At 41.0% G+C, this 17,054-nt stretch overlaps 1 protein-coding gene across 2 annotated transcripts in view; it reads left to right on the top strand.

Annotated features, from left to right (window-relative positions):
- LOC132979096 (ephrin type-B receptor 1-B) overlaps positions 1–17,054 on the top strand; it is a 151,269-nt gene that overhangs the window by 108,106 nt on the left and 26,109 nt on the right. For both annotated transcript variants that reach the window (XM_061044603.1, XM_061044602.1), the window contains exons 6-9: positions 1,372–1,496; positions 9,294–9,456; positions 11,873–11,981; positions 12,962–13,026. In XM_061044603.1, coding sequence (XP_060900586.1) covers positions 1,372–1,496; positions 9,294–9,456; positions 11,873–11,981; positions 12,962–13,026 — 462 coding nt within the window. The remainder of the gene's footprint in view (positions 1–1,371; positions 1,497–9,293; positions 9,457–11,872; positions 11,982–12,961; positions 13,027–17,054) is intronic.

Genomic DNA, 17,054 nt, shown 5'->3' with positions numbered 1-17,054 from the left:
ATTTTCTTGTGATTTACTTCCAGTTAAGCTTGCTGAAGTAACATCATAATGCAGAGTTGAAAAAAGTAAAAAAGTCAAACTTTGTCAGTTCTCTCCTCAAGAGAAGAAAACGTAACATGACTGCATTCATTGTTTAAAAAAATGCAATTGTAGTAAATTTATGAGTCAGAAATATTCAGACAGAATATTAAGAAATGACTAGGTGTGGTTTCCTCTGCCCGTTAACCAACATTCTTTTGTCCTAACTTCCTGTTAAAGGAGTAGAGAAACAATGGTGATCTTGGCTGTTTAACAGTTAATCATGTCGTGGCCATATGGATCCAATTTCCAGTTTTGAGAAATTACAAACTTTTGTAACCATATTTTTGAGTGCCTCTCATGCCCCCTGTTGATGCCACAACAGGTAGCCAAAACCACCACAGACTAGATCCAACATCTCTGATGTCCAGATTGGAGCCAGACTGGTGCTTTCTGACAATTCTTCAATCACAGCCTGAGTCCTGCTAACTGGAGTTAAAATGCAGAAGTCCACGGCCTTAAAATCTTTGCCAAATAAGTGGCCTCATTTTAGCCAGAATAGGCACATATTACATACTGCAGTGCCAAAATATGCCTGAGCGCGGCTTGAATCGGCCTGACTCAGCGGGCTACCTGGTTACTGTTGAATGTGGAAGTTGTACCAAGTGATGGCTACAGTACCCACATACTTTAATTAAGACTGGTACAGATAATTGTATTTAAAAAGAGAATTGAGTAAAAGTAGAAGTACTTCCATGTCTTTACACAAAGGTTAAAAAGTACAGGACCTGATATGTACTCAATAATAAAAGTAAAGTGTAATCCTCTAAACCGAATGTGGGCATGCTAGCTGAGCCTTATACAAACTGTATACAGAAAACACGACATTAACTCTGTGAACATTACATATTTAAATCACTTTTTCAGATGTCTAACTGTTCTGAATCTGCTGTTTTTGTACTTTGTGCTACAGTGCTACAGTATGTTGTGAACTTGTATTCTGTTGAAAGTGCTGATAGATGACTATAATTCATTCTAGTTATACATATAGGGTGACATTCATTGTAATTGTGCTTCTTTTTAACGCAAACTACCAACAAGACAATAACAGGTTTGTCCCAGACAGTATCTGGCTCGATTAAACTATGTGCTGCACACATAATCTAATCTTACTCCTCTTATCCACTAGAACACATTACAATGAAAGAAGATCTCCTTCGCCTCACTGTACTACACTGTCAACTGCAGCTTTAAAATATGCTCATAGCAGTTGAACAGTAGCAACTTGTCTGTCATAATCAATATTTGAATGAATGTGTGCTGATTCTGTGCTACTCTTTCTGTGTCCTACAGCTCCCTCCATAGTTCCCATCATGCACCAGATTAGCTCCACCATGAATAGCTTCACACTGTCATGGCCGCAACCAGAACAGCCCAATGGCATCATCCTGGACTATGAGCTGCGCTACTACGAGAAGGTAAGATAAGTGTTTGTGTGTGCAGATGTGTCTACCCTACTGGTAGCTCTTTCAGATACTCGGTGTTGTCTCTCTGCTCTGCAAATGCATACACAGGCCCCTAAAATATCGAAGCTCTCCCGGATATCAGTGAACAGAGTCCCCTGGGTTGATAATATGTCTTTCACTATGTCCACTCCCTCTCTCCCACTGTTCTTTGGTTTCTGCTGCTGATGAAGTGAATAGGTTGACCTCTGCTCCAGGCCCACTCTGCACAGTGCAGCAACCTGTCCCGCTGTGAAAATGCATTGCATCTGGGAGTGGAGGGGGGTGGGGGGGGTGTACATCGACCGGTCTGCTCACACACAATACGTCTGCTTTATTAAGTCTCCAGCCCTACCCCACAGCGCCTATGCTGCTCCAGTATTGACATGTAGGCTTCTTCCAAGGCCTGGGACATAATGATACCAAGAGATCGGAGACTCTATAGCTTTTTGTTTGGTCCCTTGTTTGTCCTCCTAAAGCGGATCGATTGGTAAAGCAAGGTTGGTCATGCATGTTGCTTTTCCCCACAGCTTTTGTCATCTTAAGCTCTAACTTTTGCCAGACTTGGTGTACTAAACTCCATGTTCTGTTTTTCTCAAATAAAAGACAGAAATCAATAGAGTTTTATAAATGTTTTTTTTTTCTTGTTCTGTTGAGTAACTTATTTTACACAAACTCATTTTGACTCTGGTTGGTGGATCAATAGTCACAACTCCACCTTAGACTAGTGTTTGTCACATTTCTCATTCTCTATCAGAGGGAACAACAATCATGTTTTTAAATGATGTTTGCGATTGGAAACTCAGTTATCCAATAATGGCTGCGTTGCTCTCTGTTTCCCCCTCTGGCATTGCACAGGTCATAAAAATTGAATCCGATTGCCATTGCCCTGAGAAACCTTATCTGCCAGACAGCTTAGCGTCGTGTAAATATCATTTAAACAGCCTCCCATTAGCTCATGAATATCAACGAAACCTAATCCTATTGATGTTTATGTAGCGTGTCCTCACACAAATACATGAGCATGGAATAATCACAAATTAATGAATTAAGTGGAACAAGAGTGCTAATGATTCAGGTGACTAAGAGGTTGCACTTCATGCTGTCTGCTTCACTTCATCCTAGTCTTTATGTACTTTTCTATTCCCTATACGTGTGGTGTCTGTGAGAAAGACACATAATGGGAGTCAGAGTGATTGTGATGAGATTTCCACACTGGCCGTCCTCCTTTGTCTGTTTGCAATTCTGATCTGACGAGGCTGTTCTAAGTTTCTGAAGAAAGTGTAGATGAGTTTTTTGTCCCTGATTAAGACCGAACCATGAGAATAAAAAGTGTCTTTCTGGAAGAGAAAGAAGAAAAAGAAATCAAATACAAGCAAATGCCACGAGTATAATTTCTATACCAGTAGAATAATTTGTTATAATCTGCCTTAACATGTAGCCGGAATACTTGAACAAATGAGTTTCTAACTGAGGAAAATTTACCTGAAGGCCTGAAGTGGGAATAAATAATTGGAAAGTCATAGAAGGTTTCTGGGGACTGTTTTGACAGTTGACAGAATTGTCGTCATTTAATGCAACAACACGGGGGACCAAAGTGAATGCAGGCTTGATGGCCAATAACTTTTTATAAATCCCTGCATTGCATTCAGTTTTTTGGCTCATTTGTTATTTTTTTTTAGACTATGTTGTTTCTGTTAGTTGTTGTCCACACAGATTGACTTAGTTAGTTCTGGGCAATAAAATGACATCCATGTTCATTCCACATTGAATCTTAAAACTTCTGAACACACAAGTTGGAATAATGATTCCCAACTGCTGAACGTGGACCATATACAAAGCTAATGAATGTAGAGATTTACATAATAAAAAAAAACCACACACTTTGGCTTAAGTTACATGCTGCATGTGTTCAGTCTGCCCATTCATGTATGAAACAGGGATTTAAATTGCATCCCATGGAGGTCAGCTTTCCATTGATTCCCTGAATGCTTGAAAGCTCCAGGAAGTCTTGAAGTTCCACGCAGCCATAATGTAAAGCCATAATGGCCTTTTAGTCATAAAAGACAATTACGACAAGATGTCTCTTACAATGTCTATCACACACTCCCCTGCTCGCTCTCAGCACCATTGGTACCTTATAGGCTGGATAATACAATCATAAAAAAATGGGATTTTTTTTATGTAAGTATGGCCTTGCTACACTCACCTTCTTGTTTAATGCATCTCAGCGCTGCCTACATTAATCTGAGGGTAGTCACACTGTTATGGTTGTGGAGTTGATTGTCTCAGCGTGCCTGGCACAGTCAGTGAGTCCTTAGCGCAGCAGAGAGCTGTCTCTCTGTACACTCCATCTCAGAGGAAGCCTGCCTATACTCATTTACAATAGCAAACTCTGCAGCAGCATAGCAATCCTTCAAGGCATTAATAGAATATATATTTTTGCCAACCGGCGCTTGCTGTTTTAGTTTAAGATATGAACATGGTAACATATTTCTTTGTCACTCAATTTTTTTTTTAAATTTTTTTTTTAAACTTAGTCATTTTGCGGTTTTCCCCTCAGATTATTATTGTGGAGTGCTTTCTTGTTTTGACAGTCCACAGTAGAGAGGGAAATAACATGGAGACAGAGTGTGGGGTGTCATGGGAAGAAGATCTCTCTGAGAGTTTTGTACAACAGGTATCTGATTTGGTTGTTTTGTGACCTTTGCCTTGACCGTAAACATACAGGATGGATTGATAAAGAAGAACTGGAAACGTTGTTATGAACCTCATGAGGTACAAACAGGATGTTCCACATGATTTTGTAATGCCTTAATTCTTCACACTGTTAGTTTGTGTTTGGTTTTCTCTTATAATAACCATTTCAAGAAACAGTTTTATTACAGAGTACTGTGTCTGATGAGAAGACTATTGAACGACTGTGCATCACTTGACCTTCAATTCTAACTGTGACCACCCCACTTAAATTGTCTCATGTTATTCCTTTACTCCGCATCACACCCATTTCAAGGGTTTTAGCTGTCAAAAGTACAAGTAAGACAATGACATAGCATCAAGGAACTTTAGTTGTTGTTGTTTTTTTACTCTTAAACAGCCTTAGCCCCACAGAACACAAGGATCACAGTGGTTGATAACAGTTGATTAACAATTGAGCAATGTCCCAGTTCATTAAAAGAAAATGTATATAAATGAAACTTATTATCTAACAATGCCCACAGAGGAATGTATTTGTACATTTTATAGTGCACAAAAACACGTGCCCATGTCAGACTACAGATAATACAACATGTCAGAGCTCAATTTAACTGTCTCCTGTCTTTGCAATATAACATATGATGTGTATTCAGGATGATGGTATTTTCACTATGAAGTAAGTGGCTCAGAGAAACTATCGATATTGCAACTGCTCAAATCTATGTCGAGCTTTGTTCTATGGCCTTACGAGGCATCAATTTAGAGATTCAGTTGTTAGACGCCTGTAGTTTCTGTAAATACGCTGGTAAAGCGTTACTTATTGTACTTCCCAGACTACAAAAAATCACCTTGTGTTCTTTCTACAGAGTGAAGTTAAGTCATATTCTAGCTACATGTTGAGGGGATGGTAATCTGCACCTGAAAGCAGCAGTGATTGCCAAAGGCTGTTCTCTCCACAGGCGTCCCTCCCCTCCTCAGCCCACCTTCTCATTACAGAGAGAGTTGTTCCGAGACCCTGCAAATTGGGAAGCCAGATGAAATGAATTAAAGGTTTGAAGCGAAAAAAGTAGAATCCCATGCTCCTCATCTCTCCATTTTCCTCAGACCCTTTTTCCTCTGCTCGCCTGAAAATTCGGGGAGGGTGGAAATAACTCAGCATAGCGGAGGTCAGGCCTTCCATTAAGGCTGGAGCAGAGCAGCCACCGGCTCTGGTTACCGATGGCTGTGTGTGTGCGTGTTGGTGTCACAAAGAGGGTGTGTGTGTGTGTGAGCTTGTGTCAGTGTTTGTGTGTGGGAGTTTCAGCGTTAGTTTAGGCGTATACATTAAGCTAACAGCAGCACTGTCACACTGCGACGCGAGGAATTCTAGAAAAACACAAGTTTACAGCAAGTCACCAGCATCCTGCAGCATCCTGCAGCATACTGACCAGGACAAAATCTGCATTTTTGACACTCCTGAAATCCCTCCTGTACTTAACATGCAATTAGACATTCTTCAGAAGTGAAGCCAGGAGAAACTATTTATTATTCTTTTCTTCTCTCCCTGACACCAGCCCTCAACAACACTTTTGTCGATGCTCACAGATGTTCTTCAGACAAGTTTAGATTTTTAATGGAACCTGTGAAAAGCAGGACTTGTTCAGCACTCCCTCAGTCCCAAGGCCAGAGTATTCTCATTTCTCCTCAGAGTCTTCCTCTTCTTCTCTCCCTTTTTCTCGAGTCTCCCTCCCCGCTCACTCAGGCCTCCTTGTTAGTCTCCAGGTGAGGGGAATGCATACAAAGAGGCATCACAAAAGGAGGCTACAGCAAAGTACAAGGCAAACAAATGGAAGGCACTCAAGCAAATACAATTCTCTTTAAACTTACTCGAGATAAGAGGATTCTTCTCACCTCTCTCTTACACTGCTAACTTGTGTTTAGAGGGTGGCTTCGCTGAATCAGAAGGAGAGGGCAATCCTTTTTTTGTCTCACTTGCATTATTGGGGATGTAATCAGTTCTTATATTATTGTAGCTCCTTTATTTCCAAGAAACGATTTAGAGGCTTTAATGCTTTTTAATATCAGTTTTTAATTATAATTTTATTCCGATATAAAATAATAACCACTTTCTTATAAGATTAAGATTCATGAGGTAATGGTAATTATTAGCATTTTGTAATTAAAACCCATCTCGTCTATCTCCTTTCCCCCTCTTTTTACCGTGGGCAATACATTTTATTGTTACATTAATGAGAGAGGTTTCTTTAAATTCCACTTCACAAAAATAATATTAGAATACTCCCCCTTCTTTTCCTTTGTGTGTTTTTCAGCGTGTGCATGTGCGTGTGTGGGCCTGCAAAGAGGAGGCATGGTAATCTGCCATGTGGCTTTTTTTGTTTTGTGTTTTCTTTTTTAGCCAGGTGGCCATGCTGTCCGTTTTAAGGGATTGGCATTTTTTGAAACAGACATGCAAACGGTTAGCAGCCCATGTGCCCACACACACACACACACACACACACACACACACACACACACACACACACACACACACACACACACACACACACACACACATGCACACATGCACACACGCACACACCTACATGCACACACACTACACACATGTCAGGTCACATAATGTCAGTTATATAGCACATACAATCTTTGATCTGGTAGTGAATTAGAAATTGGTAGGAACTGTCAACTAAAAAAAAAAAGATTGACCATTTTAATTCTTAAAAAATAAAATTGGATTCCTGCAACTGCTGATATGTCAATAACAGATTAGATTGAATGATAATGCAGTTAACATAGTTCACCCTGTAACATTTTGATTGACCAAACTCTCCATAGCGCTTCCTGTCTGTCACCTCTGGCAGTGATTTTGATTGGCTGCTTAGCCATCTGCCTTCCCACCTGCAACTCCGTCTTTATTTAGCAAGTTAGGGTGCGGTCCTCCTAATCCCCGTTTGACTGGCAGCAGGACAGAACCTCTCGTGGCTGGAAGTCCCTCCTGGCACGGCCTTTTATTGGCTATCCCTTCACCTGCTGGAGTGCCAAATGCCAGATCAGTTTTAAGTGGCAGATGTGGGTGGGTGTGTGTGTGTGTGTGTGTGTGTGTGTGTGTGTGTGTGTGTGTGTGTGTGTGTGTGTGTGTGTGTGTGTGAGTCACATAATCCCCATTTGACTGGCAGCATGAAAGGGCCATTCCTAGCCTGGTGCTCCCTCAAGGGATGCTCCCCCTCCATTGGTGGCTTTCCATCTGTCTGTTCACCTGTCCTCCATTCAAACTAAACAGATGGGGGTGTGGTCCTGATGAATGCAAGATGACTCAAAGCAGGAGCAAGAAAGTGGTCCATGTGAATCCAACCATGTCTGATACCAGATGAAAAAGTGACTCTTGTTCTGGTCTCTCTCATGGGGCTTCGTGGCTTTTTTTTTTTTTTTTTTTAACAGCATTTTAAGTTTCAGAATGTTGAAATAAAAGCAGGCAGCACACTGGACACGAGGCAGATTGCGTGATCTAAGGGATAAAAATGGTCTGAGCAATGATTAAACTCTCTAAACCTGTTACATCAAGCATTCCATTTATAAACATCTCTTCTTTCCTCTCAGAGATCGAATGAAAGCCTGTTGGTGCGATGCGCTACCATCCCCAAGCCCAAACATTTGTCTTCATCAAGCCCAGAGTGTCCAATAAGAGCTAATGTGATTGCACACATCATTATGGGGGGTGGGGGGGTGGGGGCTAGATTTCATAGCTGTGTTTACCTCCCCTGCTCAATGACGGAGCAAACCGGAATGATTCAATTACACCAATCAGATTGGATAATGATTTCGACGTGGGTTGCTTCTGCCTCCAGTTTCTTATCGCTTCCTGCCATCATCCTCCGTACCCCCTCCCCCCCCTCCCTTATTTTCTTCTTGCTTATCCACTTTCTCCACTCCACACTGTTGTCTCCTCTGATTGTGTATTCATGTTTCCTCAGAGCAGTGATACAGTGCATGTATTATAAGATGTAGTCCAGCATTAAACAAAAGTGTGTTTACTCAGCTAAGAAACACGCCTTTTTTTTCACTGTTATACTGACACAGGGAATTCACTTCCAGCTGCCCCCTCTCTCCCATCCCCTCCTGTCTCTCTCTACAGTATGTCTGCATCCAGCTATCAGCATTCTGCAGTGGTGGGTGTAGTGTAGGTGCAGCCCTATTTTCTGGCTGTCATATTCACTCTGGGTTACAGTAGGGTGACAGGACTAAGTAATTACTGATTCCCCACAGCAGATACCTCCTGCAAGCCCCAAACTACACTGCAGCACACTGCCTCACCAAGTCTCTTGACGTGAGCCTTGAGAGAGGAAGACATACAGGATATAGAGGACAGTCCACATGGTCAGAACCAAGCATTAATATAATATGTATCTGTTACAGGCCTGGGTAAGTGCATACATTGCAAGTGCAATTCAACCTACAACAGAAAACCAAACTTGAGGATGTAATAGTCAAACTTCCTTCAGTAATTAAACTACATCATGAGGCCCATCTGTGGAGGAGAGGCCCATCTATTGCTCTTTGTTATATGCAAGAACCGAATACCCTAAATGGCCTATTGTGTATGTGTGTTATAGCTTTATTTGGAACCAGAGGGTTTCTGTCCAAGTGGTGTGTTTGTGTGTGTGTTTAATGTGTGTAGAGTGTGACATGTTGACAGCTTTGAAGTTCAAATGGACCAAAAAAAAAACAGAGATTCAGATTAAAGTCTCTCTTAAAAGGGAACATCATGACCCTGATCTCTGTGCTATCTCGTTTTCATCTGTTGATATCGTTTATCATTTAAAAGGACACTTCATTTTCTCTGTCTCTGTTTTAAAACAACTACAACATGCAGTCTAAACTGATTATCTCCCACATCGGTCCACTCTGCAGTTTCCCCTGAATCTACAATGCTTAAAAAGCCTGTTTTTTTCTCTAACAGGGACACTCCTGCTTCAAAAATCTTCTTTTACCAGGCATTTCTTAAACCGTGGTTAAACACTTTCACTCATCTGCTCTGTGTATCATCTCTAACCTGTTTCCCGTGTTCCTTGCTCATTTCAGGACCACGCTGAGATTAACTCCACCATCCTGCGGAGCCAAACTAACACTGCCCGAGTAGAGGGCCTCAGGCCGGGCACGGTCTACGTGGTACAGGTGCGAGCACGGACTGTGGCCGGCTTTGGCAAATACAGCAGCAAGATGTGCTTCCAAACCCTCACAGATGGTAAGGATGGCCATGCCAGGAGAAACAGCTCTCTCTCTCTCTCTCTCTCTCTCTCTCTCTCTCTCTCTCTCTCTCTCTCTCTCTCTCTCTCTCTGTGTCTCACACACATACACCCTTCTCTTTTTTTCCACCACTCTTGACGCTCTTTGTATTTGTTGTTGCATTATTACTTGTAGGTGAGATAGAGAGGAACTGTAATGTTTGATTGCACTTCTATTTCTTCAGCTAAATTAATTTCCTCCATGCTCAGGTTTTTGTGTGTGTGTGTTTGTGTGTGTTTGTGTGTGTGTTTGTGTGTGTATGGGTCCTTTGAATATGTACAACGCTGAGTGTCTTTTGTTTGTGCAACTAACTGTGCTTGATCCAAAACGCTTAGCTAATTGGTTTTTCACCCGGCCCCTTCTGTTGCTGGAGAGCTATCCCAGAATGCATAGCTGTGATTAGTACTTGATGAGATTATTATTTCTTCTTTTTATTCTTCGACGGGTGGGGTCGGATTGTCGTAAAAAAATAAGGGTACTGAGGAGGAGTTTCAACACCTGCTTCTTTGGCAGGGTTGTTGGACTGTGTTTATTAGTATAAGTGCAAGGAGATGTGTGTGCACATCATTTATTCATGTAGTTCTTGTTCATAGGGCTGTTGGAATCTGGTGCTAAAATTAAAACAGCATAATTCTGCCTGGATGATTTTTACACTCGACGTTATGTGTGACAATCATGCGATTTGCCAAAATCCTGCCTCATTGTTCCTTCTTGGACCCACTATGGCCGCAGTTCATAATGTGTCAAACACAGGGTGACATTTCCGTAATGCATTGTGCTAATGACGGTGATAAAGATGAAGGAGACGGTGATGATCTTGAGGGAGGGGAAGATGGGAAGGATAATAATGATGATGAAGGTGATCAGTGTGGCTATTTACCTGTGCCGAGCAGATGTATCGGCTCAGTCATGGCCCCCTCGCTCCTTCTCCCGGTCACAAGTGATCTTCCTCTCAAACACGTAAGAGTGCACGCACACACCTGCAGTTGCGCACGCACCTACATTGTCAAGCGCTTCATCCGCTGGCTCGGTGCCATGGCACGACATTCGTCAAGGCAATTAGCAGCAGACATAAGAAACCGCTGACAATCCGCCCACGGCTCCTCCTCTACCGGCCTCCTTCTCGCCCCGTCAACCTGCTTCGTGGTCTTGTGAAGATGCCACCTTGTCGCCTAATCACCGCTCTCCCTTTATGTCCTTTTATCAAAAACAAATCACCCCCCCCCCCCGCCTTCCCTCCTCTCAGGACACGTGCATACACCTCCACAAGGTGTCCTTTTGCACTCCAACACGTCATCTAAAGCAGTGCAGCGTTGATTGGCAGGTGTAATAAAAAAAGAGGTGATTGATCCATCAGGAACGTGACTGATGTCTCAGTCCTCTTGTAAGCAGAGGCCCTGGGTGCTAACTGATCGTAATAGGAGCCTATTTACCACTGGAACAGGTAACTGTGTGATTTCTGGCTGTCAGGGGAAAATCACCGTTCTCATATGGGTGAAGGGGAGATTTATTCGGACCTCTCACACCTAATATGCATCAAAAGAAGAGAATGGGAAGACAGCCTCAGAGCCTGGAACATCATTCACACTGTTGGCTTGAATTGTACTTGATAAATGTGCAAGTTAAAAGAGCTGGCAATTCCTGTCACATTGAGTTTCCTCATATATCCCTGCTCTCGCACACTGCTCCAAAGATGCATTAGTTCTCCCTTTATCACTTTAATCCAATAGGCCCATTCTACACGGGGGATTGGGTTTAGAAGCTTCTGATTTGCCTGCAGCATGCTAAATTGTGCTTTGCTTTTACTAGTGTTTGCTATAGTGCCAAAGTCAGGGGAAGACAGGCACACGTAAAGATAACCAAGGATTCTGCTGTGTAGCGTTGTGTTAGCCCGTCCTCTGAACCAGCTGCCTGCTCCAGCTATGTACATCAAACATGTTTGAGTGGCATGTGATTGGCAGTAGATGACTTCCTTTTCAAAAACATTCCAAGGTGTACTTTCTTGTTCCCTCCTCTGACAGGTTTTTTGCAGAAGTAAAGTCTGAAAGGCCCCTTTTCTCTTCCCCCCCCCCCCCCCCCCATCAGTTTTATGTTCTTCTCTGACTCTGTCTCTCCATCGCTCTCCCGGTTTATCAAACACATCCTGTCAGTCAGTCCTGCTTAAGCCTGCTGGATTTCAGTCAGCATCGCTCAACAGACAGATCTATATGTTTTCTTTATCCATCGGTACACCTGGTCGGCTCAGCCTCTCCCTCACCCTATCACTCGCTTTACCTCCTAAACACACACTCAAAGACGCACCACAAAAAAAAAAAAAAGTCAAACTCTTCCTAAGCTGGTCACAATATCTCTGTATTTTTCTTTTTGTAACACAGATGACTTCAAGTCTGAGCTGAGGGAGCAGCTTCCTCTGATTGCGGGGTCCGCTGCTGCAGGAGTGGTCTTCATTGTTTCTCTTGTTGCTATCTCCATTGTGTGTAGCAGGTAACCACAATTCTGTTTGTCTGTCATCAAGTAAAAATGTTATTTGGCTTCCCAACTGAGGAAAACTGCAAGAATATAGTCTACTCTTTCCTTTGTAGTAAAAGAATATAGGCTCCTGGGGGCCAATAGCAAATATAAGGGGGGCAGTGATATAAGATGAACACTATTTAATTTGATGCATTAGCAAAATATACTACCTAAAAACTAATTACCACCAACAATAAAATGGCAAAAGACTGAAGTTGGATTTGCTTAACATACAAAGGGATTGCACATATTTTAATTGGATTCTGGTCATTAACATCTTTACTAATTCTTTTTGCTTAATAAATGTTTTGCAGTTTAATTTTTCAAAAATATCTGACATGCTTTGTCACTGAATCTCAAACATCACAGAATGAGACACACCCACTGGTCATATTTTGAAATATTCTGTATTGAGCTGCTTACAAAACTAAGAGCATGCCATGGCAAATGATTTGTTGAAAAAGAAAGCTAAGTTGACATATTTGGAAGGAAATATTCATTTCAATATGAAAAAACTTCAAAACTCCAATTTTGACCTGATAACTTACTCAAGTCAAGCTGATTTAATTTGTCAGCAGTTTGTCACATTGTCACATTTTCCCCTCTGTCTCTGCTTTGGAAAAAATGAAAGGAAGTTTCTGCAGTGCTGCGTGCAACTTTGAGCGAGCAAAGTGTTCATCAAACGGGCCGGGCTCTTTTGATGCTGAGGCAGAGTAGACACATGAAAAGCAGAGAGATCCTATCAGGGTCTAATTAAAAAGCAGCTCATTTTGATAAACTTAATTTGCCATTGCAACTGATTCAATTTCAGCCATGTCATATTCAGTCTGTACACAGAAACATGAACAGTAATAAGGCCTCGTTTACACTTCTTTTCATCCTGTCATATATCTCACTCACTCTCTCTCTCTCTCTCTCTCCATCTCTCACTCTGCTGTTTCTTGCTACCTCAGAAAAAGGGCATACAGCAAGGAGGCCGTTTACAGTGACAAGTTGCAACATTACAGCACCGGACGAGGTGAGTCCATCCTTTAAGTACCTGCCCTTACAAACTAGTGGTTAGGTTAGTTTTTGGTGCGATAGAGAGTGTTCGTTTGTTCTTTTGCAGGATATTTTAAGAAGGTATTTTGAAGCGTCTGGCAACCATTATGTTTTTCTGATGCAGTTCAAATCTTGATTCAAACTCCTGAACTGTGACACATCTCATAGTTTAAGAATTGTGGTACCTAATATAATTTATTGAACAGTAACAGTAACAAGAAATGCATTGACTTCTCATTGACCATTTTTCTAGTTTTTCTTCTATCTTTTTTTTCTCATTCTTTCTCTGTCTAACATCTGTTCAAAATGGTTTATAGATCATTTTCAAAATAAAAACAAACAAAAACCTTATCTCCACTTAAAAGACTAATAATCAGAATTAAACAAAGACATACATTAAAAAGGAATGACAGGAAGAAATTAAATGCATTGCTTATTTGACAGGTCCTGTATAAACAACTCTATGCATAGTGCAAATGCATACACATTAAATGGCACATACAGATATTCTGAGGCACGTTTTACTTATTTTATTCTATACGTCTATAGGAAACATCACAATTAAACAGCACAGTAAATGGTTATAACCTCAAGTATAACTGTTGACGCAATAGACCAATTTGTAGTAGACATCAAGATTATGTCACACAATCGTCTATTAAAAAAGTATCTAAGCCTGTCCTCATGTTACAATAAGAAATTCATTGATTTGTGATTTGTAATGGAGATATTTTTTCTGAGTAATTCATATATTTGATTGCTCTTTGCTACACCTCAGTTTTCTCATTAGTCCAGCCGTCTTCTGCTGACATGCCGTCAAGTATTCATGAAATGTATTTAAAGACCAGACTCCTACAAAATGCATTCATGAAAAGCAGGTATGGCACAAGAGAAATAACCTGAGGTAGTGAGCGTTTATAGATGTAAATGACATGTTTCCTCTATAACATAATGACACTGACTGACAGTCGTCTTTTGGGGCTGTACAATAGCTCTGATTGAGTCATGTTTTAAGCGCACACCCTGCCACTGAATGATGAGGGGAAGGAGCCTGGAGGGACATACATGACATCCAACACTCTCACACACACACACATGCACACAAAAGGGTGTGTATGAGATTGTACCTCAAATGAAAGCCTGACGTACTGCCGACCTAGCAGTCTGAAAAGGGGCCTCACTCGAGAGCATAGAGTTTTGTTGAGCCTGACACAGCAAAGCGTTTCAACACAGTGACTTTGTGTCACAGTTCCAGCAGTGGCAGCCCAGGGGCTCATTAAAAAACGCCTGTGGGCAGAGGAGTCAGGTTTGTCATAGGCTATCTTTGAGAAAAAACAAATGCAATTAACATAAGTGTTGAGAATAAACAAAAGATCAGACATGCTTAGAGCCCTAATCATCAAATAAGCAATTTGAAGTGAAGAGGAAAGAAAAAGCTGATTAGGGATCCTATTCATAGTTTTATTCCTTCAACCTTCAAACCGCCTACACTCCTGAAGTAATCCCCAAACCCACGATTCATTGTTTACTTCTTTTGTCTCAAAATTTGACTGGCAGGGTTGTATATACAAGATTCAATGGAACAATTAAATTGTGCTCAACAGACAATTGTTTTGATTAATTCTCCAAAAATATGCTTCGGTTCAAGCTGTTGCCACACACGTCAGGAGATGTCTGTCATTTCCAGCCTCTCTAATGTGACAGGCGTCAAGGGGGATGCATCTCACTTTGTAAACTCAGTAGTGCATGTGAGTGGCCATGTTTATTGAAATCAGACAAAATTCATACCAAACACAGGGCCGGATGTCAGGACAAACAGATTGAAACATGCATGCACACACATTTTTAACACTCACTGATGAATCAAATATTGCTTGTGTGGCATGGTTATAATTATTTTTGGTCTAAGTTGGCCACATCAGCGCATCATCAGTTAGAAAAAATTTCTTTCCATAAAAAAATGGTTTCATTTTTCCATGCATCAACATCCTGTCAACATCGGTTAATAAACAGACGGACCAATAGGCCTAGGGACTGCATGTTTTCTGTATGGCCTAATGGATATTTGCATTTTACCAACAACATAAATTAAAATAGCTAATGTTAAAATCCTGTTTATCATTTTGTAGCTTTAGCTGTATAGCTTGAGCTATAGCATCTGCTGCTCATTCTGGTTTAGAACGGGATTTGAAAGCCTGTTAAAAGCTCCGGTGAGGAGTTTTTAACTGGTTATAAAACAAACTAAAATTAATATTAAGGCACCCAAAGGACCCACAAAAGCAAAAGAGACAATTAAGAAGTACATTGACCACATCTATATAGTTTTTTAAGTACTTTATACCTCCTCCACCTGGTTGGTGTCAATGGAGCAATTCACAGCAAGCAGACAGGAAGTGTCTATGTTTACATTTTTCATGGGAAATAATTCAAAAAAGTTATATGTTGCCAGTTAAAGACAGCAGGAGAACACCAACATATCTACAGGATACGTGTACCCTAGTGAAAGGATAATCACTCAGTGAAGAAACCCTGTATCCCAATATTCCCATTTGATAGATAACATAACCTACCACATTGCCCTTAGTTGCCGCCGCAACCCGAACTGTATTGCTACCCTCAATAGACCCAGGATCTGTTTATTAAGCTAGCCATGTAGTGACAACCTTGATACCCAAAGCACCTACAGTACCCATCCATATGGTCGCTGTTGGCCTCCAACCCAACTATCTAGACTGCTGGGCAGCAAGAGCAAGGACATTACTGGGCTTTTCAATTGGGAACCTCCCTTTACCTGTATTTTGTCCACGACATCCCAGGAAGGTTGGATAGTGTACTCTGACGTCCCGGAGCGAGCCCCCTCCATGCTAGCTAGTACTTCGTGACGGCCCCAGTTGCCAAACTTCTTTTGGCTTGTGCATCCTTATGTATAAATCTGAGGAGAAAAAAAACAGAGAACAAAAAAAAAGAGAACTAAGAAAAAATCCCAAACCACTACTGGTGCCAGCTTTATACTTGTAAAAGAGTGTATAATAGAAAAACAAAGAGAAGAGTCTGTAGAGAGATCTTAGAAAGAAGAGGGGGGATGTAAAGCCAGGGTGAGGTGCCCTGATCAGGGCTAGCATTCAACCCCCGCTGGTTCAGGCTGTTGATCTACCTCCCCCTACTCCCTCATTTCCACAAGGGAAGAGGAGAGAGAAGAACAAATCAGATAAATGGTTGAAAGTTTCTTACAGTAGCCTTAATAGATCTTTCTATAAAAAAAATCCATACATGTTTGTTTCTTTTCATGCCATCGCAAACCTCATTCAAATAAGTGAATTCAGTAAGTAAGTTGGGGTAAAACCAAATTGGTAAACATCTGCAGAGGTCAAATCCTTATTAGCTGATCATAGTTTTATCTTTCTACAAATGAAGACTCGCAGAAGGCCAGCTAAACCCAAACCAACATCAATACAAATGTGACTGCTAATTCCATACAAATTTAAGATCCCTTCAGTGATTTCCATACTAATAAGCTGCACCGAGTCTGACAAACGATTTTCTGACATCAAACGATGGATAATTACTTTGTGTGTAGGAAGTAAACTCAACTCATTATATTCACTGTGCCACAGAATAGATTAATGTGCTTCTTGGACCGACATGAAATGGTAATGTCTTTACTATAGGCGTACCGTGTTGGAAATTGTTGATTTTAATTTTCTCCAAGTAGATAATAACATGGAACATATAATAACTATATACTGAAATTGCTAAATTACAAATATTGTCAGCGAAAAAGCAATTAGAAGAAATAATGTTTTGTCAGTAAATGACTTAATTATTAAAGACTTCCTTAAACTTCAAAAGATGAGCATTTATGAGGCTACTGTTTCATTTACTGACATTCCTTTTTGTCTTTAGGCAATATGTAAATCCTGTAAAATAGAACCAGTAATTTAATTGTAAGCAAAGCTAGTGATAGATTAATATAAGCATTACTGCTCTACACTTGATTTGTGGATA

This window comes from Labrus mixtus, chromosome 8 (genome assembly GCF_963584025.1).
Source record: "Labrus mixtus chromosome 8, fLabMix1.1, whole genome shotgun sequence".
Classification (NCBI taxonomy): Eukaryota; Metazoa; Chordata; class Actinopteri; order Labriformes; family Labridae; genus Labrus; species Labrus mixtus.
The sequence above is the reverse complement of the archived record's forward strand: the minus strand, read 5'-3'. Positions and strand labels throughout refer to the sequence as shown.